Source organism: Schistocerca americana, chromosome 1 (genome assembly GCF_021461395.2).
Source record: "Schistocerca americana isolate TAMUIC-IGC-003095 chromosome 1, iqSchAmer2.1, whole genome shotgun sequence".
NCBI classification, from domain to species: Eukaryota; Metazoa; Arthropoda; class Insecta; order Orthoptera; family Acrididae; genus Schistocerca; species Schistocerca americana.
Window position 1 is genome coordinate 1,267,130,003 of NC_060119.1, and position 23,262 is coordinate 1,267,153,264.

At 43.0% G+C, this 23,262-nt stretch overlaps 1 protein-coding gene across 3 annotated transcripts in view; it reads right to left on the minus strand.

Moving 5' to 3' along the window:
- Positions 1 to 23,262, minus strand: part of LOC124620164 (DNA topoisomerase 2-binding protein 1-like) — a 289,518-nt gene that overhangs the window by 72,286 nt on the left and 193,970 nt on the right. For all 3 annotated transcript variants that reach the window (XM_047146853.1, XM_047146844.1, XM_047146837.1), the window contains exon 14: positions 17,728 to 17,894. In XM_047146853.1, coding sequence (XP_047002809.1) covers positions 17,728 to 17,894 — 167 coding nt within the window. The remainder of the gene's footprint in view (positions 1 to 17,727; positions 17,895 to 23,262) is intronic.

Here is a 23,262-nt window from a genome sequence, read left to right on the forward strand (position 1 = left end):
CTGGATTAATTTTCCTTCTCATTTCATCTCGATGCCACGATGGGGCCTATATCAAGGACAGAGTCTTCGTCACGCCAGTAGCTGACGACGACGAACTGAAGGCTAGGATACAAGGTGCTGTGGGTACTGTGACAGAACACGTGTTGTTACGAAACACCTGGCGGGAACTGGAATACCGCCTCGACATTCTCCGAGCTACCAAGGGAGCACACTCTGAGGTTTACTAACGTAAGTGGTCTTAAAAAACTAGTAACACTAACCTATGTAACGGCATCAAATGTACATTACATTATTATGTCAAACAGTTATTCTGTAATAAATTGTTATAATCTGGGCAAGACATTGTGCTCACCCTGTATGACACCATCATCCATTGTCAGATCACATATGCTGACAGTTATTCCAACAATGATGATTTCCAGTGACATGCATCACACTGTGAAACTGTCACAGTGAAACAGTTTTCACCGGCTGTTACATAATTACTAAAGAACTACTAACGGATTTTAAGGTTACATCTATGACTTTTGGTATTTGACTTCCTGCTTAGAAATAAAAAAAATATGTGTTGCGGTGCTTCTGGAAATTCAGTGCCTAAGGGAATGCAATAGGGGATGAAAATTTTTAAGAAGATATGTCATTACATTAAAAAAATTTTAAAGCTAAATTTATGAAAACTGGTACTTCACTTCTCTGTTTTACATATAAAGAAATATCTGTTAGGGTTGGTTGGTTTAAAAGAGGGGGAAAGGGATCTAACTACAAGGTCATCGGTCCCTCACTCCTAATAAAACATTGCCACAAGTGTGACAATAAAACAGACGAGACATAACACAAAATGGAAAGAAAGGAAAAAGAGTAAAACAAGGAAGCAGATCACGAAAGTAAAAAGGAAAAGCCAGCCACCCTGCAACACATTAAAACCTCTACCCTAAAAGCACTAGGGTGGAGGACACAGATGGACAAAGGACATGCACTAAAACTCAGATCGAATGATAAAACCCGCCCTCATGGATGAAACGTGAAACCAAATCATCTGATGAGGCGTTGTCTGCTAAAATCAATGATAATGACAACCAAAGATGAAGTCGCTGGACAGCCAAAGAAGGACAGAGCAGAAGAATATGGGCCACCGTCAACCGGCCGCACTGACACTGAGGTGGATCTTCATGGGGCAGGAGGTAGCCGCGGGTCAGCCAGGCATGGCCAATGTGGAGCCGGCACAGAACCACAGAGTCCCTGCGAGAGGTCCTAATCGAGGAATTCAACACATTCGTGGTCCCCTTAATGGCTCGCAATTTGTTGTGCGTGATGAGATTTTGCCATTTCGTCTCCCAAAGCTGAAAAACCTTGCAGTGTAATAATGAACGCAGGTCAGTTGCAGGGATGCCCACCACCAGAAGTGGTTTCCATGTTGCCTGTTTGGCCAGCCTGTCAGCAAGTTCATTTCCTGGGATTCCGACGTGACCAGGGGGTCCAGACAACCACCACTGAAGAACTGGACAGTTCCAGGCCATAGATGGACTACTGGAAGGACGCTACCAAAGGATGACATGGGTAGCACTTGTCAATAGTTTTCAGACTACTCAAGGAGTCAGTACACAAAAGAAAAGACTCCCCAGGACATGAACAGATATACTGAAGTGCACGAGAAATGGCCACCAATTCTGCAGTGAATATACTGCAGCCATTGGGAAAGGAATGCTGTTCAATATGGCCGCTGCAAATGTAGGCAAAGCCAACGCGACTGTCAGCCATCGAGTCGTCGGTGTAAACCACTTCAGAGCCCCGGAACACGTCAAGAATCGAGAGAAAGTGACAGCGGAGAGCTGTAGGGTTAACAGAGTCCTTAGGGCCTTGTGAAAGGTCCAGATGAAGCTTCGGCCAAGGCGTACGTAAACGAACCGCAAGTAAAGGTGGTAAACGGGGACTCCAGTTCAGAGAGAAGGGACTGCATGTGAACCACAATCGTTAGCCCCGACCTGGGCTTGCCAATGTGGGAGATGAACTGCCGCGGGTGGGAAACAGAGGCAATAATTCGGATGATCAGGAGAACTACAAATGTGTGCTGTGTAACTGGTAAGCAGTTGTGCATGTCTGATCTGCAGTGGAGGGACCCCAGCCTCCACCATTACCCTGGTCATCTGACACGTCCCAGTGGAACCCCGCAGTGGTGCACAGGGTCGAGTAAATGCAATGCCGAGGGCACTGCCGAACCATAAACCACACCCCTCCCATAGTCAATTTGGGACTGGACAAGGGCTCTGTAGAGTCGCAGCAGCGTAGAGCGATCTGCACCCCAATTGGTGTTGCTCAGGCAACAGAGGGCATTGAGGTGCTGCCAGCACTTCTGCTTAAGCTGATGATGATGAGGAAGTTGTGTCAATCGAGCATACAGTGAGTGGTGGATCGTCATGGAGGTAAGGTTCTGGGCTCTGGACGAACGGTACTATGCCAACAGAAGTGCATGACACACGAATTTGCAGCTGAAAACTACAAGCCGTGGGCTGGAGCCCATGACTGTGCCTTGTGGATGGCTCCCTGTAGGTGACACCCATCAGCAGCAGTACGAAATGCAGAAATCTTCTGCACACAGAGAAGGTGAGACTGAGGGTCCAACAGCTGCTGCTAGACCGTTAATGGCCACTAAAAATAGAAAGACACTCAATACGGAGCCTTGCAGGACTCCATTCTCTCCTGCATATGGATGTAACTATGGGAGGCACCAACTTGGACACGGAAAGTATGGAGCGACAGGAAGCTTTGGATAAAAATCAGGAGCGGGCCCCGGAGACCCCACTCGTACAATGTGGCAAGGATACGTAGTCACCAGGTTGTGTCATATGCTGTACTTAAGTCAAAAAAGATGGCAACTAGGTGTTGCCGTATGGAAAAGGCTGTTCCGATGGCAGACTTGAGGTAAACAAGATTATCAGTGGTAGAGTGACCCCTGCGGAAGCCACCCTGGCATGGAACCAACAGGCCACATTATTCCAGGACTCAACCCAACCGCCAACATACCACACATTCCAGCAGCTTACAAAGAATGTTGGTGAGGTTGATGGGCCAATAGCTATCCACATCAAGCAGATTTTTACCGGGTTTGAGCATCGGAGTGATGGTGTTCTCCCGCCATTGCGATGGAAAGACGCCGTTGCAACAGATCCGACTGAAGACGATAGGAGATGTTGCTTGTCGTCAGATGAGAGATGTTTAATCATCTGGCTGTGGATCCGATCAGGCCCAGGAGCTGTGTCGGGGCAATGTGCAATAGCACTGGTGAGATCCTGCTCTGTAAATGGGACGTTATAGGATTCACTGTGGCTTGTAGTGAGTGAGAGGACATTCCCTTCCAGCCTTCATTTGAGAGTGAGAAAGGGTGGGGAGTGGGGAGTGGTGTGGGGGGGGGGGGGGGGGGAGGGGGGGGGGGGTGTAATTTTCCGACACAGAGGCTTGAGCAAAGTGCTCGGCAATTGCGTTTGCGTTGGTAGATAACATGGCGTTTATGGTAACACCAGGAACACCTGTTGGGGTCTGGTACCCTAAAAGATGTTTGATATTTGCCCAGACTTGGAAAGGTGACTTATGGCACGCAGTGGTCGAGATGTATCTCTCCCAACACTCCAGCTTCCATCGTTTGATAAGTTGGCGAACGCGGGCACGGAGCCGTTTAAAGCCTATGAGGTGCTCCAGGGAAGGGTGCTGCTTTGCAGCTGTAGAGCTCACCAACACTCCTTAATTGCTTCAGCAACTTCTGGTGACCACCAAGGGACTGCCTTTATCTCTTGGGCACCATAAAAAGCGAGGGATTGCATTTTCTGCCGCAGAAGCAATTGTTGTAGTCACCTGCTTAACCATCACATCAATGTTTCCGTGTGGGGGAGATTCAATGGGGACAGCAAAGGTGAAAGTTTCCCAGTCCGCCTTGTTTAAAGGCCATCTGGGCAGGTGTCCTTGGGCCTGACGCTGGGGCAGTGACAGGAAGATGCGGAAGTAGTCACTACAACACAGGTCATCATGCACTCTCCAGTGGATACATGGGGGAAGTCCTGGGCTGCAAATTGATAAATCAGTGGCCGAGTAACTACCTCAAGCCACACTGAAATGTGTGGCGGGTCCCAGTATTTGAGAGGCAGAGGTCCAACTGAGACAGTAAAGTTTCGAAATCTCTGCCTCAGCCAATAAGCACAGTGCCACCCCACAAGCGGTTATGGGCGTTAAAATCTCAGAAAAGTAGGAAAGGTTTAGGGAGTTGATCAATCAGTGCAGCTAATACATTCAGGGGTACTGCACCATCTGCAGGAAGATATACATTGCAGACAGTTACTTCCTGTGTCATCCTTATTTTGACAGCCACAGCTTCAAGACGGGTTTGAACGGGCACAGGTTTAGGGCATAAACGCAAACTCCACCTGACACTGTATTATAGTTGCTACGGTTCATGTAATATCCCTTATAGCCATGGAGGGCAGGGGTCCGCTTTGATGGGAACCAGGTTTCCTGGAGGGCAATCCAGATAGCAGGTGTAAAGCTTAACAGTTGCTGTAGCTCAGACAGGCGGTGGGAAAAACCATCGCAATGACGTCATTGTGAGACTGGGAAGGCATGGAACATTCAATGATGTAGTTTACATCTCAGAGTCACCTGCTTCCACCGACTTATTGCCTGAGCAGTCTATATCCATTTAGTCTCAGGATCTGGCGAGATCTAGGTCCCCAACGGATGCCCAAATCTCCACCGCATCCTCAGACACAGAGCTTGTAGGTAGCAGTGGTGTGGGTACCAGTGCAATTTTCTTGGTCTTAGGAGTTTTCTTTTTGGATTTCTCTCGGTGCTCCTTGGCTTTCCCTGGCTGGGAGGACTTCACTGGCTCAGTCTCTGGGACTGAGGATGAGCATGAAGCACTATGACCAACTGCTTTTGAGCTCTTCAGCCACTGGTGGGTGTCATTTTTCCCACCAGTAGACACCTGGGAAGGGAGTGACCCGGGACCCCAACCTAGCGAGAGAAGCCGAAGAAGACTTTCGTTTCTCCGGCTCAGGTCCCCGATGGTTTGGGGGTGTTGCTCCTGAAATAGGTGGTGCAGCAGCAACAGGGAAGGAAATGCCCCCTCACCAACAAGGGGGCAGGTTTAGTCTTCCAGCTCAGAGAGGTGACTGGGGTTGACGGAGCTGATGTTGCCAGGACTGTTGTAGCAGCAGCATAAGACAATGTCATAAGCGCAGGATTCAGGCTTTCAAATTTTCTCTTAGCCTCAGAGGAGGTCAGTTGGTCCAGGGTCTTGTACTCCATGATTTTCCTTTCTTTCTGGAGAATCCTACAGTCTGGCAAACAAGGTGAATGGTGCTCTCCGCAGTTGACACAGATGGGAGGCAGGGCACATGGAGTATTGGGATGGGATGGGCGTCCACAATCTCGACATGTGATGCTGGAAGTACAGCAGGAAAACATATAGCCGAATATCCAGCACTTACAGCACCACATCAGGGGAGGGATATAGGGCTTTATGTCACAGTGGTAGACCATTACCTTGACATTCTCTGACACTGTATCACCCTCGAAAGCCAAGATGAAGGCACTGGTGGGGACCTGATTATCCCTCAGACACAGGTGGACACACCGGAAGAAATGTACACCTCTCCGCTCTAAATTGGCGCACAGCTCATGGTCAGACTGCAAAAGAAGGTCCCTGTGAAATATGATACCCTGGACCATATTTAAGCTTTTATGGGGCACGATGGTTACAGAAACGTCCCCCTGCTTGTCACAAGCGAGTAACACCTGTGACTGGGCAGAGGATGCTGTTTTGATCAAAACTGATCCAGATCTCATTCTGGACAAGCCCTCCACCTCCCCAAACCACCAGCACGAGATGATGAACTACGCTTCATCGCGTGTCATCCGCCCTGATGCCACCCACTCTGACCAGGGGGCCTCTCCACGTGCGCCACTCAGCCACAGCAAAGGCCACCTGGCAGGATGGCCATTGCCGGGAACCTGATGCCCCAGGGCGATGGGCATCTACCCCTTGGCATACGTGGGGAGTTAACGGCGCAGTCATCAGCAGAGCGATCCCTGTGTGGTCAGGGGCTACAACCAACAGGGTACATGGCGGCCCCACCACAACGGACTGGGTACCGTGTGGGAAATCGGTGCAAGGAAGTTTACACAGAAAGTGACACTGCATAGTGCGTGGTGGAAAATGCACCCAGGAAGGTGTCCTCACCCAGGAGATAGAGAATTGGTGGGACTGCAATGTGACGACGAGAAAGTGGGCTAAAGATCTCAACGCCCGATGGACACAATGCACTATGTAAGGTGCCCTTCCCCAACTGGCTTGCTCTTTGGGAAAATTTTGGAGAATGGAGGTCAAACCGTACAGAGGACCATCACACGAAGGCCAAAACATGTGAGACTCCTTTTAGTCACCTCTTATGACAGGCAGGAATACCTCGGGCCTACTCTAACCCCCGGACCCACAGGGAGATATCTGTTAGGGGATAAAAGCTGGTATAGAAATATTTTCGCAAGACACAAAGGTATGATTAACAAAAACTTTGGACTCCAGTTACCAGAATTGCTTTTTGGTCAGAAATACATTCAGGGAAGATCACGTTTACACGGCCTTAGTTAGTGCGAAGAGTCTAGAAGGTGTTTCAATTTGTGAACAACATAAAAATTTGGTTTTAAAAAAAATCTCTTCAGGCCATATAGTCTAGGTGGGCAAAGTAGTGGGTGCTAAGCTAGTATATCAAAGAATACAGCTGTAAAGAGTGGTTTCACTTCCCTTGATAATACAATAGCTGTTGTCACCAAAATGAAGTCATTTCAGTGTACAATGGCTTACTGATGTATAACATTGTTCACCAGTTGAGCTTTGGCAATGTACTTCACAGAGAGGACTGTTTGGAAGAAATAAAAAAAGGTTCAAATGGCTCTGAGCACTATGGGACGTAACATCTGAGGTCATTAGTCCCCTAGAACTGAGAACTACTTAAACCTACCTAACCTAAGGACATCACATACATCCATGCCCCAGGCAGGATTCGAACCTGCGACCGTAGCGGTCACGCGGTTCCAGACTGAAGCGCCTAGAACCGCATGGCCACACCAGTCGGCAGAAGAAATCAACTTGTTTTTATGATATGAGGAAAAATTGTACAATATTCACAGTTAATGATATTACGTGGCTTACAAAATTAATATCTTGTATGGACATGTGCCACTTTTCAATGACTTGAATGCACAGCTTCACGGCACAAATGACACACTTACTGCTACTATAAACTAAATCTTAAGTTTTTAATAATGATATTGGTCACAAAAACTACAAGTATTTTCTAAATTTGAAAAAAGTTACCAGCAATTTGGGTTCACACAAAAAGCCAGACCAAGACAGTTATGAAGGAATTTTCTTTGGTAATGCATTGTTTAATCGAAGAATTTTCATCGAAATTCTCTCAGTTCAAAGATTTTTCAAAAACACAACAATCTATTATATACACAGATATGATTTCACTGGATAAACTGAAATTGTCTAAACTAGAATGGCTGGAAACTGAAGAAACTAAAATGCAGCTGATTGATTCCCAGTCTAGTTCAATATGGACTCAAAACTTATCAAAACAGGAAAAGAATTGGAAGTAAACAAATTGGAAAGACTCTCAGGTAATATGAACAAAAATGCTGGCATTAAAATTACAAAATGTGGAATTAAATTCCACACATAAATAGCTGTCTACAGATGCTAGCTTGACAATATTTTCATCAACCTGTACCAGTGAGCCATTATTTTCTGAAATGAACGACATTATTGACTTGGGAAGGGAGTGAGACAGAGCTGTAGCCTATCTTTATATTGAGCAAGCAGTGAAGGAAACAAAAGAAAAATTCAGAGTAGGTATTAAAATCCATGGAGAAGAAATAAAAACTTTGAGGTTCGCCAATGACATCGTCATTGTATCAGAGACAACAAAGGACTTGGAAGAGCAGTTGAACGGAATGGACTGTGTCTTGAAAGGAGGATATAAGATGAACATCAACAAAAGCAAAACGAGGATAATGGAATGTAGTCGAATTAAGTCGGGTGATGCTGAGGGAATTAGATTAGGAAATGAGACACTTAAAGTAGTAAAGGAGTCTTGCTATTTGGGGAGCAAAATAACTGATGATGGTCGAAGTAGAGAGGATATAAAATTTAAACTTGCAATCGCAAGGAAAGCGTTTCTGAAGAAGAGAAATTTGTTAACATCGAGTATAGATTTAAGTGTCAGGAAGTCATTTCTGAAAGTATTTGTATGGAGTGTAGCCATGTATGGAAGTGAAACATGGACAATAAATAGTTTGGACAAGAAGAGAATAGAAGCTTTTGAAATGTGGTGCTACAGAAGAATGCTGAAGATTAGATGGGCAGATCACATAACTAATGAGGAAGTATTGAATAGGATTGGGGAGAAGAGAAGTTTGTGGCACAACTTGACTAGAAGAAAGGATCGGTTGGTAGGATATATTCTGAGGCATCAAGGGATCACCAATTTAGTATTGGAGGGCAGCGTGGAGGGTAAAAATCGTAGAGGGAGACCAAGAGATGAATACACTAAGCAGATTCAGAAGGATGTAGGTTGCGGTGGGTACTGGGAGATGAAGAGGCTTGTACATGATAGAGTAGCATGGAGAGCTGCATCAAACCAGTCTCAGGACTGAAGACCACAACAACAACAACAACAACAACGTTGCAGTTCTTAAATAAGCCATATAACCACTTCCTCACGATGTGAAATGTCAGCTATCTTTATTGCATCAAAATATTCGAGGACTGAGAAATAAAATTAATGAATTAACTATCTGCATAGATGAATTAGAGTCTTCAAACCCAGCTGACATAATCTGCCTCTCTGAACATCATGTGACCACTGGTATAGAACTTTTAAGTGTTACAGGGTTTAGGTTAGCATCTCACTATTGTAGATCAGAAATGGAGAAAGGAGGAGTTGCCACATTCATCAGGAACTGTCATAAATTTAAGAACATAGACATTCATAAATTTTGCCTAGAACAGCATATGGAAGCACGTGCAACAGAATTAGATTTTCACAAAAAATCTTTCATAATATTAAGTGTATATCGAGCACCTGCAGGTAACTTTAATCTGTTTGTAAACCACCTTGAAGCTGTACTGGCCCATTTAACAACCAAAAACAAAGAAATAGTGGTTGCTGGTGATTTCAATGTAGATTTCCTTAAAGACTCTCCCAATAAGAACCTATTTGAGTTAGTAACACTATCATTCAACTTAATTCCCACAGTAAAGTTCCCCACTAGGATAACCACTTGCTCACAAACAGCCATTGATAATATCTTTATAGAAAAGTCAAATGAACAAAATTATATTACAAAACCAATAGTCAATGGCCTCTCAGACCATGACATGCAGTTCCTTCTGTTAAATGTTAATACTGAACAGGATATAAAATCTGTTAAATCTGAGCTCACGAGGGTAATCAGTAAGCCAAAAATTGATTATTTTAGGACACTCCTCAGAGACATTCACTGGACTGATGTTTACAGTGCTCATGGCATGAATGAAAAATATAACACTTTTGCTAATAAAGTGCTTACCTTATTTGAACACTGCTTTCCCCCAAAACTTACCAAGGTTAGAGCAAAGTCTACAAAGAAGCCATGGATTACTCGAGGAATAGGGGTATATTGTAAAACAAAAAGAAAACTGTATCTGTCAATCCGAAACATTTCCAATGTTGATGCTATAGCACATTATAAGAAATACTGCAAAATATTAAAGACTGTAATACGGATGTCAAAGCAAATATATTACAAGGAAAAGATAGTCATATCAGATAACAAAATAAAGACAATATGGGATATAGTGAAGGAGGAGACCGGTAGAACCAGACATGAAGAGGAACAAATAGCATTAAGAGTAAATGATGCATTGGTGACAGATGTGTATAGTGTTGCAGAACTTTTTAACAAACATTTTATAACTGTTACTGAAAAGATGGGGTTGTCAGGTTCGGTAGATGCTGCTATGGATTACCTTAGACCAGACATTTCAAGTAACTTCCATAATATGAATTTGACCCTCACTACCCCAACAGAAATAATGTCCATCATAAAATCTTTAAAATCAAAAACATCTAGTGGGTATGATGAAATATCAACAAAGTTAATTAAAGAATGTGATTCTGAGCTAAGTAACATATTAAGCTATCTGTGTAACCAGTCGTTTATCAGTGGAATATTTCCCGAATGGCTGAAATATGCTGAAGTTAAGCCACTGTTTAAGAAGGGAGATAAAGAAATAGCATCAAATTTCCGTCCAATTTCACTGTTGCCAGCATTCTCAAAAATTTTCGAAAAAGTAATGTACAGTTGTCTTTATAACCATCTTATCTCAAATAACATACTGTCAAAGTCACAGTTTGGATTTCTAAAAGGTTCTGATATTGAGAAGGCTATCTACACTTACAGTGAAAATGTACTTAATTCATTAGACAAAAAATTGCAGGCAACTGGTATATTTTGTGATCTGTCAAAGGCATTTGACTGTGTAAATCACAATATCCTTTTAAGTAAACTAGAATATTATAGTGTAACAGGAAATGCTGCAAAATGGTTCAAATCTTATATCTCTGGCAGGAAACAAAGGGTGTTATTAGGAAAGAGACATGTATCAAGCTATCAGGCATCATCCAACTGGGAACTAATTACATGTGGGGTCCCACAAGGTTCCATTTTGGGGCCCTTACTTTTTCTTGTGTATATCAATGACCTTTCATCAGTAACATTACCAGATGCCAAGTTTGTTTTGTTTGCTGATGATACAAACATTGCAATAAATAGCAAATCAAGTGTAGTCTTAGAAAGATCAGCCAATAAAATATTTGTAGACATTAATCACTGGTTCCTAGCCAATTCTTTGTCACTAAACTTTGAAAAAACACACTACATGCAGTTCAGAACTTGTAAGGGGTGTCCCAAGAGTATATGTCTAACATATGATGACAAGAAGATAGAAGAAGTGGACGGTGTTAAATTCTTGGGATTACAGCTTGACAATAAATTCAACTGGGAGGAGCACACCACAGAACTGCTGAAGCGTCTTAACAAATCTCTGTTTGCAATGCGAATTTTGTCAGACATAGGGGATATAAAAATGAAAAAGCTGGCATACTATGCTTACTTCCATTCCATAATGTCATATGGGATTATTTTCTGGGGTAATTCATCAAGCCAAGCTAAAGTTTTCCGGGCACAAAAACGTGCAGTAAGAATTATATGTGGTGTGAACTCAAGAACATCCTGCAGAAGCCTGTTTAGGGAACTAGGGATACTAACTACAGCTTCCCAATATATTTATTCCTTAATGAAATTTGTCATTAAAAATATATCACTTTTTCAAACCAACAGCTCAATTCATGGAATCAATACTAGAAATAAGAATAATCTTCAAAAGGATTTAAAGTCACTTAGTCTTGTACAAAAAGGTGTGCATTATTCAGGAACACACATTTTCAATAACTTGCCAGCAGCCATAAAAAGCTTAACAACCAATGAAATTCAGTTTAAGAGAAGCCTAAAGGATTTATTGGTGGCCAACTCCTTCTACTCCATTGATGAATTTCTGAGGAAAACCAACTGATTTGTATATAAGTACAACATAACTTCTGCACAATTTCAGTGCAGTAATGTGTTCACTGAAAATTTGTGTGTGTGTGTGTGTGTGTGTGTGTGTGTGTGTGTGTAAGTATAATCTAACTTCTGCACCATTTCAGTGCAGTAATGTGTTCATTGTAAATAAGTATTACAGTAGTTGTATTACATGTTTCTTACCTTATAAATAAATAAAAAACTTTTTTATTTTAAATTCAGTGCAATAGTATTTGTAAAATGACTCTTAGTGTTCATTAAAAAATGACGATCATTCCACTTGGGACCTGTGGAATGGTACATTAGCTTATTTGTTTTAGTTTAAATATTTGTCATGTATTGTTGTTTTTCTGACATGTTCCACATCCTGGAGGACCTCCTCACTACGGATCAATTGGAATGAAAGTAAATCTAATCTAATCTAATCTAAACCACTTCCTCACGATTTAAAGCTTCCTGGTTTATGTATCGCCAAAGGACGTTGCCATCAGTAATCACTTTACCAACAATATATTGTTTTTGTGGAATGTTATCAGTCATGCCACGAGTGGAAATTCTCTTCCGATAATTCCTGATAGTGTTTTTAGAACAGAAGTTTATTTTCTAGGTAACATGAAATTCAAATTCTCTCCATCCATTGTGGAATAGACGAAAATTTCGTCCAACAATTAGAGCACGAATAGAGAACATACGCATCAGTGAACTGGGATTCGTTCCGAATTTTCATGTTATTTCCCTGGATTTATTTTGCCAGCAGCATAAAAGCCAACGAGTGTTGCAGAAATACACTCCTGGAAATGGAAAAACGAACACATTGACACCGGTGTGTCAGACTCACCATACTTGCTCCGGACACTGCGGGAGGGCTGTACAAGCAATGATCACACGCACGGCACAGCGGACACACCAGGAACCGCGGTGTTGGCCGTCGAATGGCGCTAGCTGCGCAGCATTTGTGCACCGCCGCCGTCAGTGTCAGCCAGTTTGCCGTGGCATACGGAGCTCCATCGCAGTCTTTAACACTGGTAGCATGCCGCGACAGCGTGGACGTGAACCGTATGTGCAGTTGACGGACTTTGAGCGAGGGCGTATAGTGGGCATGCGGGAGGCCGGGTGGACGTACTGCCGAATTGCTCAACACGTGGGGCGTGAGGTCTCCACAGTACATCGATGTTGTCGCCAGTGGTCGGCGGAAGGTGCACGTGCCCGTCGACCTGGGACCGGACCGCAGCGACGCACGGATGCACACCAAGACCATAGGATCCTACGCAGTGCCGTAGGGGACCGCACCGCCACTTCCCAGCAAATTAGGGACACTGTTGCTCCTGGGGTATCGGCGAGGACCATTCGCAACCGTCTCCATGAATTTGGGCTACGGTCCCGCACACCGTTAGGCCGTCTTCCGCTCACGCCCCAACATTGTGCAGCCCACCTCCAGTGGTGTCGCGACAGGCGTGAATGGAGGGACGAATGGAGACGTGTCGTCTTCAGCGATGAGAGTCGCTTCTGCCTTGGTGCCAATGATGGTCGTATGCGTGTTTGGCGCCGTGCAGGTGAGCGCCACAATCAGGACTGCATACGACCGAGGCACACAGGGCCAACACCCGGCATCATGGTGTGGGGAGCGATCTCCTACACTGGCCGTACACCACTGGTGATCGTCGAGGGGACACTGAATAGTGCACGGTACATCCAAACCGTCATCGAACCCATCGTTCTACCATTCCTAGACCGGCAAGGGAACTTGCTGTTCCAACAGGACAATGCACGTCCGCATGTATCCCGTGCCACCCAACGTGCTCTAGAAGGTGTAAGTCAACTACCCTGGCCAGCAAGATCTCCGGATCTGTCCCCCATTGAGCATGTTTGGGACTGGATGAAGCGTCGTCTCACGCGGTCTGCACGTCCAGCACGAACGCTGGTCCAACTGAGGCGCCAGGTGCAAAAGGCATGGCACGCCGTTCCACAGGACTACATCCAGCATCTCTACGATCGTCTCCATGGGAAAATAGCAGCCTGCATTGCTGCGAAAGGTGGATATACACTATACTAGTGCCGACATTGTGGATGCTCTGTTGCCTGTGTCTATGTGCCTGTGGTTCTGTCAGTGTGATCATGTGATGTATCTGACCCCAGGAATGTGTCAATAAAGTTTCCCCTTCCTGGGACAATGAATTCACGGTGTTCTTATTTCAATTTCAAGGAGTGTACTTTCATATACCAAACTCAATATCTGAATCAAAGAGTTTCGTAACTACTGAGATCTGGCACACACTGTAACCTGTGCTTGTAAATACACACTTATATTCGTTCTGCAGGAGTAGGTTTAATAATGAATAGGAAAATAGGAATGCGGGTAAGCTACTACAAACAGCATAGTGAACGCATTATTGTGGCCAAGATAGATACGAAGCCCACGCGTACTACAGTAGTACAAGTTTATATACCAACCAGCTCTGCAGATGACGAAGAAATTGAAGAAATGTATGATGAAATAAAAGAAATTATTCAGATTGTGAAGGGAGACGAAAATTTAATAGTCATGGGTGACTGGAATTCGAGTGTAAGAAAAGGGAGAGAAGGAAACGTAGTAGGTGAATATGGATTGGGGCTAAGAAATGAAAGAGGAAGCCGCCTGGTCGATTTTTGCACAGAGCATAACTTAATCATAGCTAACTGGTTCAAGAATTATGAAAGAAGGTTGTATACATGCAAGAAGCCTGGAGATACTGACAGGTTTCACATAGATAATATAATGGTAAGACGGAGATTTAGGAACCAGGTTTTAAATTGTAAGACATTCCCAGGGGCAGATGTGGATTCTGATCACAATCTATTGGTTATGACCTGTAGATTAAAACTGAAGAAACTGCAAAAAGGTGGGAGTTTAAGGAGATGGGACCTGGATAAACTGAAAGAACCAGAGGTTGTACAGAGTTTCAGGGAGAACATAAGGGAACAATTGACAGGAATGGGGGAAAGAAATACAGTAGAAGAAGAATGGGTAGCTTTGAGGGATGAAGTAGTGAAGGTAGCAGAGGATCAAGTAGGTAAAAAGACGAGGGCTAGTAGAAATCCTTGGGTGGCAGAAGAAATAACTGAATTTAATTGATGAAAGGAGAAAATATAAAAAAGCAGTAAATGAAGTAGGCAAAAAGGAATACAAACGTCTCAAAAATGAGATCGACAGGAAGTGCAAAATGGCTAAGCAGGCATGGCTAGAGGACAAATGTAAGGATGTAGAGGCTTATCTCACTAGGGGTAAGATAGATACAGCCTACAGGAAAATTCAAGAGACCTTCAGAGAAAAGAGAACTACTTGTATGAATATCAAGAGCTCGGATGGAAACCCAGTTCTAAGCAAAAAAGGGAAAGCAGAAAAGTGAAAGGAGTATATAGAGGGTTTATACAAGGGCGATGTACTAGAGGACAATATTATGGAAATGAAAGAGGATGTAGATGAAGATGAAATGGGAGATATAATACTGCGTGAAGAGTTTGACAGAGCACTGAAAGACCTGAGTCGAAACAAGACCCCGGGATTAGGCAACATTCCATTACAACTACTGACGGCCTTGGGAGAGCCAGTCCTGACAAAATTCTACCATCTGGTGAGCAAGATGTATGAGACAGGCGAAATACCCTCAGACTTCAAGAAGAATATAATAATTCCAATCCCAAAGAAAGCAGGTGTTGACATATGTGAAAATTACCGAACTATCAGTTTAATAGGTCACAGCTACAAAATACTAACGCGGACTCTTTACAGACGAACGGAAAAACTAGTAGAGGCCGACCTCGGGGAAGATCAGTTTGGATTCAGTAGAAATGTTGGGACACATGAGGCAATGCTGACCCTACGACTTATCTTAGAAGCTAGATTAAGGAAAGGCAAACCTACGTTTCTAGCATTTGTAGACTTAGAGAAAGCTTTTGACAATGTTGACTGGAATACTCTCTTTCAAATTCTGAAGGTGGCAGGGGTAAAATACAGGGAGCGAAAGGCTATTTACAATTTGTACAGAAACCAGATGGCAGTTATAAGAGTCGAGGGCCATGAAAGGGAAGCAGTGGTTGGGAACGAAGTGAGACAGGGTTGTACCCTCTCCCCAATGTTATTCAATCTGTATATTGAGCAAGCAGTGAAGGAAACAAAAGAAAAATTCGGAGTAGGTATTAAAATCCATGGAGAAGAAATAAAAACTTTGAGGTTCGCCGACGGCATTGTAATTCTGTCAGAGACAGCAAAGGACTTGGAAGAGCAGTTGAATTGAATGAATAGTGTCTTGAAAGGAGAGTAGAAGATGAACATCAACAAAAGCAAAACGAGGATAATGGAATGTAGTCGAATTAAGTCGGGTGATGCTGAAGGTATTAGATTAGGAAATGAGACACTTCAAGTAGTAAAGGAGTTTTGCTATGTGGGGAGCAAAATAACTGATGATGGTCGAAGTAGAGAGGATATTAAATGTAGACTAGAAATGGCAAGGAAAGCGTTTCTGAAGAAGAGAAATTTGTTAACATCCAGTATTGACTCAAGTGTCAGGAAGTCGTTTCTGCAAGTATTTGTATGGAGTGTAGCCATGTATGGAAGTGAAACATGGACAATAAATAGTTTAGACAAGAAGAGAATAGAAGCTTTCGAAATGTGGTTTTACAGAAGAATGCTGAAGATTAGATGGGTAGATCACATAACTAATGAGGAGGTATTGAATAGAATTGGGGAGAAGAGGAGCTTGTGGCACAACTTGACTAGAAGAAGGGACCAGTTGGTAGGACATGTTCTGAGGCATCAAGGGATCACAAATTTAGCATTAGAGGGCAGTGTGGAGGGTAAAAATCGTAGAGGGAGACCAAGAGATGAATACACAAAACAGATTCAGAAGGATGTAAGTTGACCACCAAAGATACTTTATTTTAAAGAGAAACTCGTATGGTCTAAATAAGAGTTATTACAGTTGAAAAAAACAATATATATCCTATATTACTTGCAAAACTGTGAAAGGCGAATCAAATCAAGAACTGACACTGGAAGAAGGGATGGAACTTTTAAACACACTGAAGAGTACAAATATCTACGAGTTAATATCACACAATATGGAAAACAAGACAAGGGAGTTAATTCAAGGATAAATGCTAGCAAGTTTACTATTGGAAAAGTAAATGGTATTTTATGGGACTGACAGATCAGAAAGGAAACAAAAAAAAAGAGCTTCACAATTATCAGAAGCATTGTGACATATGGATCAGAAGGAAGTATGGACAGTTAAATGGCAAATAGTAAAAAGGCTGATGGCAACAGAGATGGGACTTTTGGAGGTGGTCTGCAGGAATATCTAGGCAAGAAAGAATCAGAAATGAAGTAATCAGGAAGAAAATGAATATTACAAATTCAATTGCAGATTTTACATAAGAAAAACAACTGTTACGTTATGGACATATAATAAGGATGTCAAAAGAGAGATTACCACAGCAAATGGAAGTATGGAATGTGAGCCACCAGGAAGAAAGTAAAGAGGAGGACTTCACACCACAAGGAGTTAAGGAATTCAGACCTCTATCAGAAGAACAAATATTGAAGAAAATTTATGGGCAGATAGACAAAAATTGGGGATGAAAATAAAATTAGACGTGTAATCTTGGGGTACCGGAAAATTTAACATTATGAAACCAGATGATAAATAATAACTGATTGCAAGAGAAAGGCCTAAACACAATTAAAAAAAGACAACACGCAATGTATTTTGACAAAAAACCCACTGACATAGTTTTTTTTTCTACTACATTACAATGACATACCCCAGAACAAAACAACAGCTTGCTTGCTCTCTCTCTCACACACACACACACACACACACACACACACACACACACACACACAGAGAGAGAGAGTATCAGGTTTAACTTTTAACAATACTAAATAAAACTCTTAATCTACAATGGGTACTCTCTCTCAAATTGGGTCCCACACCAGGAAAGTTAAACATACAAAAAATCGTGACTGGCACCACCAAATGTTATAATGACAGAAATGAAATATCACTTTCATTCAATTACCTGGCCCCCAGAAGTTCTGCAACAGAAGTGATGAACTCTCTCTCTTTGCCAGCATATGTACTGAGAGCTATCACACAATTTTTTAATGGTTTGGTGCTTGTATCTAAAGATACAGGCTGATGATAATAATTCACAGGTACTAGTTCTCCACATTCATAGCAATCTTCCTGGAAGTTTGACAAGATATTTCATGAGAGTCAACTGGAAAGCACTACCATATATGGTAGTAACTATACTGAGTTAGTTGCAAAAGGCACAAAATAAAAATTAACAACAATTTACAAGTTCTTTTTAACATTACCACAGTAATAACACTAGTTTTAGAAAGACTATGCCTGTAATGGACAAAGGTATTAAAGTCATTCCTGCAGAGCAGAGCACCCATACCGCTTCTCAGATTAGAAGAGGAAGATTATTGTTCTTAGCTTTCACTGCAAAGTCTGAGTTGTAGAGTAAAGGTAACTGTGTGATGCCTCCATAAAATTTCTTAAAAAGGTGCCAATTTACTAACCAATCACAGCTCCATACAGATAAATTCAAAACAAGAACTCTATGACAAGATAGAACTGCAACAAAAAGACAAAATTAAACACACCTTGTATATAAGCTCAAGCTGACTTTTTATATTTTTTACTTCCATTATTACGAAATGTTAACTGATTCTGATTAACTGTTTAAGGAGGCCCAACAGCTGAGATCATCAGTCTCCTATTCGCCCCCAACAACAGAAGCAGTGTACCCAAGCTGTCTGCGTACATAATAAATTCTGTATGCAACTGTGACAATGTGTTCTAAATGATCATGTAGTGAGTATCTTAGATGGAATGTGCAAACCACCCTGGATTTCACCAACTGGGCTGTGGGAAATCACCTGAAAGCCCATCCAGGCTAGCTGACCCATTGTCAACCCTCCAGGCAGATTCAATCCGGGAGCAGCATACCTCCCATCCTGGACGTGATCACATCAACATGTGCAGCTACCAGGGGCAGATCACTGAGTAATTGATATTATTTAACTGTGTGGGCACATGCCCTTCCTGTCCCCAGTCATTTAATAACTAAAAGTGATATTAGTGGACTAGTGCATAGAGCATTAGACTCCGACCATGGAGGTCCACAGCTCAATCCCAGATAAGGGTGTGGATTTTTCTTTATTCCAGTCCTTCCAGGATGGCTCAGGTCCACTTAACCTGCTATCAAATGAGTACTGGTGACTTTTTTTAGTTATAGAACGTGAGTGGAGTGATGGGTCTGACAATGTCCCTCTCCTACTGCTGTGGGGAAGAAAGACTGTGTTCCACGTGCAGTCAGGCCAACGGCTCAGTCACAGCCTTATGCCACAGACTTTACCTGTTATCTAGTAACTACACTGCAATCCTACAACAATAAGTTTTATGTAGTTTGGTACTACCTCACTTTTACTGTGGGACATATTTATATTTACATCTATTTATCTCTGAAACTACACTCATGTCACCACACAGTACATATAGGTTTCTAACCATGTCACAGAGAGCCTCAACTATCTCCTACATATCACGTTTATCTGAGTATAAGACAATCCTGAATATAAGACAATCCTGAATATAAGACAATCCTGAATATAAGACAATCCTGAATATAAGACAATCCTGAATATAAGACAATCCTGAATATAAGACAATCCTGAATATAAGACAATCCTGAATATAAGACAATCCTGAATATAAGACAATCCTGAATATAAGACAATCCTGAATATAAGACAATCCTGAATATAAGACAACCCTGAATATAAGACAACCCTGAATATAAGACACCCTCTTTTTCAAGATGCTCCTTGGAGAAAAAAATTCTTTAACAAATTCCATCTAATTAAAATTACAAACTTATACTGACATAAGGTATCTGTTTAAAAATTAAAATTACAACATCCTAAACTTTGGCCATTTATTCACTGTCTACAGTGAAACACAGACTGCAGTATTTTCTACGGTACATGTCATACATAAAAGCAGCAATTAATACATAAATAAAAGATCACAATCATGATTCAGTGCAATTCTTGAACTTTCGCTTGACCTGTGATCTGGTGATGTCTGTTGGTACTATTTCCACAATGGGCTTTTCCACTGCTGTTTATTCTTGCGATAACAATTGCATTCTGTTTAATGTGATTAATTTTGTTTGTCAGACATTTAAATCTGGCTTGATTTTCTTCCTTGTTTCATCTTAATATCACCATCTTGCTCTAAAGCTGCTTAAAAGCTGGTGACATTTTTCCCCGATATTCTAATAGCAAAAAGAAATTGTATTTCTCATTTTCAACTTACTTGGTAAATCTTTACAGTTTCTCAAAACAAAATAGAATACTGACTTGAGTTTAGGATCAAGCTATTGTTTCTGAAGGACAAGATTTTCACCTCTCAATGTTACCTTTACTTAAAAAGCAGCATAATTGTAGGGTATGTATACAACTTCGACACATGAACCAGAACTTATAGCCGGCCGAAGTGGGCGCGCGGTTAAAGGCGCTGCAGTCTGGAACCGCAAGACCGCTACGGTCGCAGGTTCGAATCCTGCCTCGGGCATGGATGTTTGTGATATCCTTAGGTTAGTTAGGTTTAACTAGTTCTAAGTTCTAGGGGACTAATGACCTCAGCAGTTGAGTCCCATAGTGCTCAGAGCCATTTGAACCATTTGAACCAGAACTTATAATGCAGAACTGTCCAAATACAACAAATGTTTGTAAGTTGAGAGAGAATCTAATGCTATTTCCTCCTATATTTCACAAAATCATCAATTTTTAAGCAGAGCATTAGATTACTGTAGTGGCTAGTTCACAATTTCTTGTGTATCCGTTGCACAGTGCACTAGAGCTCCAAGTCAAATGTCACGTCGTCATTCGAGCAACGTCGATATTGTATCGAGAGTTTCGGCATAACATAAAATCTCAAGGCTATTCAAATGAAAGAATTAACAATGTAGGAAGATACAAATTGCTACTTACCGTACAGAAGACACATCAAGTTGCAGACAGGCGCAATTAAAAGATACTCACATACAGCTATCAGCCATAGCCTTCATCAGTAAAAACACACACACACACACACACACACATTCACAGCACACACACACCCGCCAACTCCAGTATCTCAAGCCGGAATGCTACGTCACCCTGCATGCAGCCAGCAATCTCGAGAGGGTGGGGAAGGGGAAGAGGTAGGAGTGTACTGGTGGGGAGAGACGAATCCTGTCTGGTGGAATGTATAGGGACTAGACTCCCAACATCAAAAGTGTCAAAAGGTTGTGGAACGGGGAGGTGGGGAAAAAAAGGAGCAAAAAAGGGAGGAGTGGGGAAAGGTGAGCATATGCGTCAGCAGAGGGCTGCAAATACACAAGGTGGGAGATGAGAATGGGGAGGAGATGATAGGACAGAGGGGGTGGAAACTATTAGCTGGAGGTGTGGGGGCAGGATGTTACCATAGATTGAAGTCAGGATAATTACCGGAGTGGAGAATGTGTTGTAAGAGTACCTCACATCTGCTCAGTTCAGAAAGGCTGATTGTGGAGGGAAGGATCCAGATGGCTTGGGTAGTGAAGCAGCCATTGAAATTAAGTGTGTTATGTTCAGCAGGACGTTGTGCCACAGGACTGTGTACTTTGTTCTTGGTCACAGTCTGGTGGTGGCCTTTCATCCTGGTGGACAGTGGTTGGTACTCATACCAATACAAAAAGCTGTGCAATGACTGCAGCAGAACTGGTAAATGAAATGGCTGTTTTCACAGCTGGCATGGCATCTGATGGGGTAGGATAAACCTGCAACAATACTAGAGTAGAAAGTGCTGGGTCAGTGGATAGGGTAGATTTGGTACCTGGGTCTTCCACAGGGATATGATCCTTGTGGCAAGAGGGCTGGGATTGGTTGTGGTGTAGTGACGGACTATGATGATGTGGGGGTTGGGTGGGCACAAAACATCACTTTAGGAGGGGTGAGAAATATCTCAGGTAAGATGACTCATTTCAGGGCAGAATGATAGGTAATCAAAGCCTTGGCGAAGGACGTGGTCCACTTGTTCCAGTCTGGGGTGGCAATGTGTGATGGTGAGGACACTCCTTTGTGGCAGGTGGAGGGGGGGGGGGGGGGGGGGGAGAGAGATGATAGGACAGATGGGGTGGAAACTTGTCGCTGCTGATGCCACCTCCCTATACACCAACATCCCCCAGGCCTATGGTCTTATCGCTATTGCACACTACCTTTCCCCAACATCCTTTATGTTTCAAACTCAACACCTCATTCCTCATATACTTTATTAACTTAATCCTACCCCGCAACTACTTCTCATTTGAAGGGAAGGTAAATAAACAAATCCACAGTGCAGCCATGGCCCCTGCATGGCACTCTTCTTCGCCAATGTTCTTAGAGGCCGTCTGGATGAGACCTTCCTAGCCTTCCAAAACACCAAATCCCTTGTCTGGTTCAGGTTTATTCATGGTATCTTCATGATCTGGACCCAGGGGCTAAGAGATCCTACTTTCATTCCTTCACAACCTCAACACCTGCTCTCTCATCTGATTCACATGGTCCACCTCAGCCCAGCATGCCACCTTCTTAGATGTTGACCACCTCCTCTCTGATGGCTGCATCTGCACCTCTGTCCACATTAAACCCACCAACCACCAACAGTGGCTGCTTTTTGGCAGCTGTCATCCATTTCAGACTGAAAAATCCCTCCCATATAGCCCGGCTACCTGTGGACAGCATATCTGCAGTGACAAACTCCCTTGCTCAGTATGCTGAGGGTCTCACGAAGGCCTTCACAGGCAGGCACAATCCCCCACACCTCTAGTCTGCAAACAGATATCCCATGCCATTTCCCCTCACAACCCCAAGAGCCCACCAACCCTAAGAGCCTGCCACAAAGCAGTGTTCCTTTCATTGTTCAGTACCCCCATGGACTGAAACAACAACCACTTCCTTCACCAAAGCTTTGATTACCTATCACCGTGCCCTTAAATGAGGGACATCCTACCCGAGATACAACCCATCCCACCTAAAACTGGTGTTCCATTGCCCACCCAACCTCCACAACATCCTAGTCCATTCCTATGCCACTCCAACTCCCAACCCCTTGCCACAAGGATTATATAACCTGGCCACTTGTGGAAGCAGCCATGTCATTTATCAACTCTGCTACTATTATTGCACAGGTTTTTATGTGGCCAAGAGCAAAGTAGGCCACCCTGTAGCAAAACATACAGTGGAACATAACACACTTTATTTCAATGGCTGCTTTACTACCCACACCATCTGGATCCCTCAATACACCACCAGCTTTCCTGAATTGCGCATATGGGAGTTATCCTTACAGCACATTCTCTGCTCCCGTAATCATCCTGACCTCAACCTACGATAACATACTGTCTCCACACCCTCCACCCAACAGTTTGCACCCCCTATGTCCTATCATCTCCTCCCCATTCCTGTCTCTCACCCTGTTTATTTGCAGCCTTCTGTCAATGTATCTACCTGTCTTTCCCACTCCTCTCATTTTT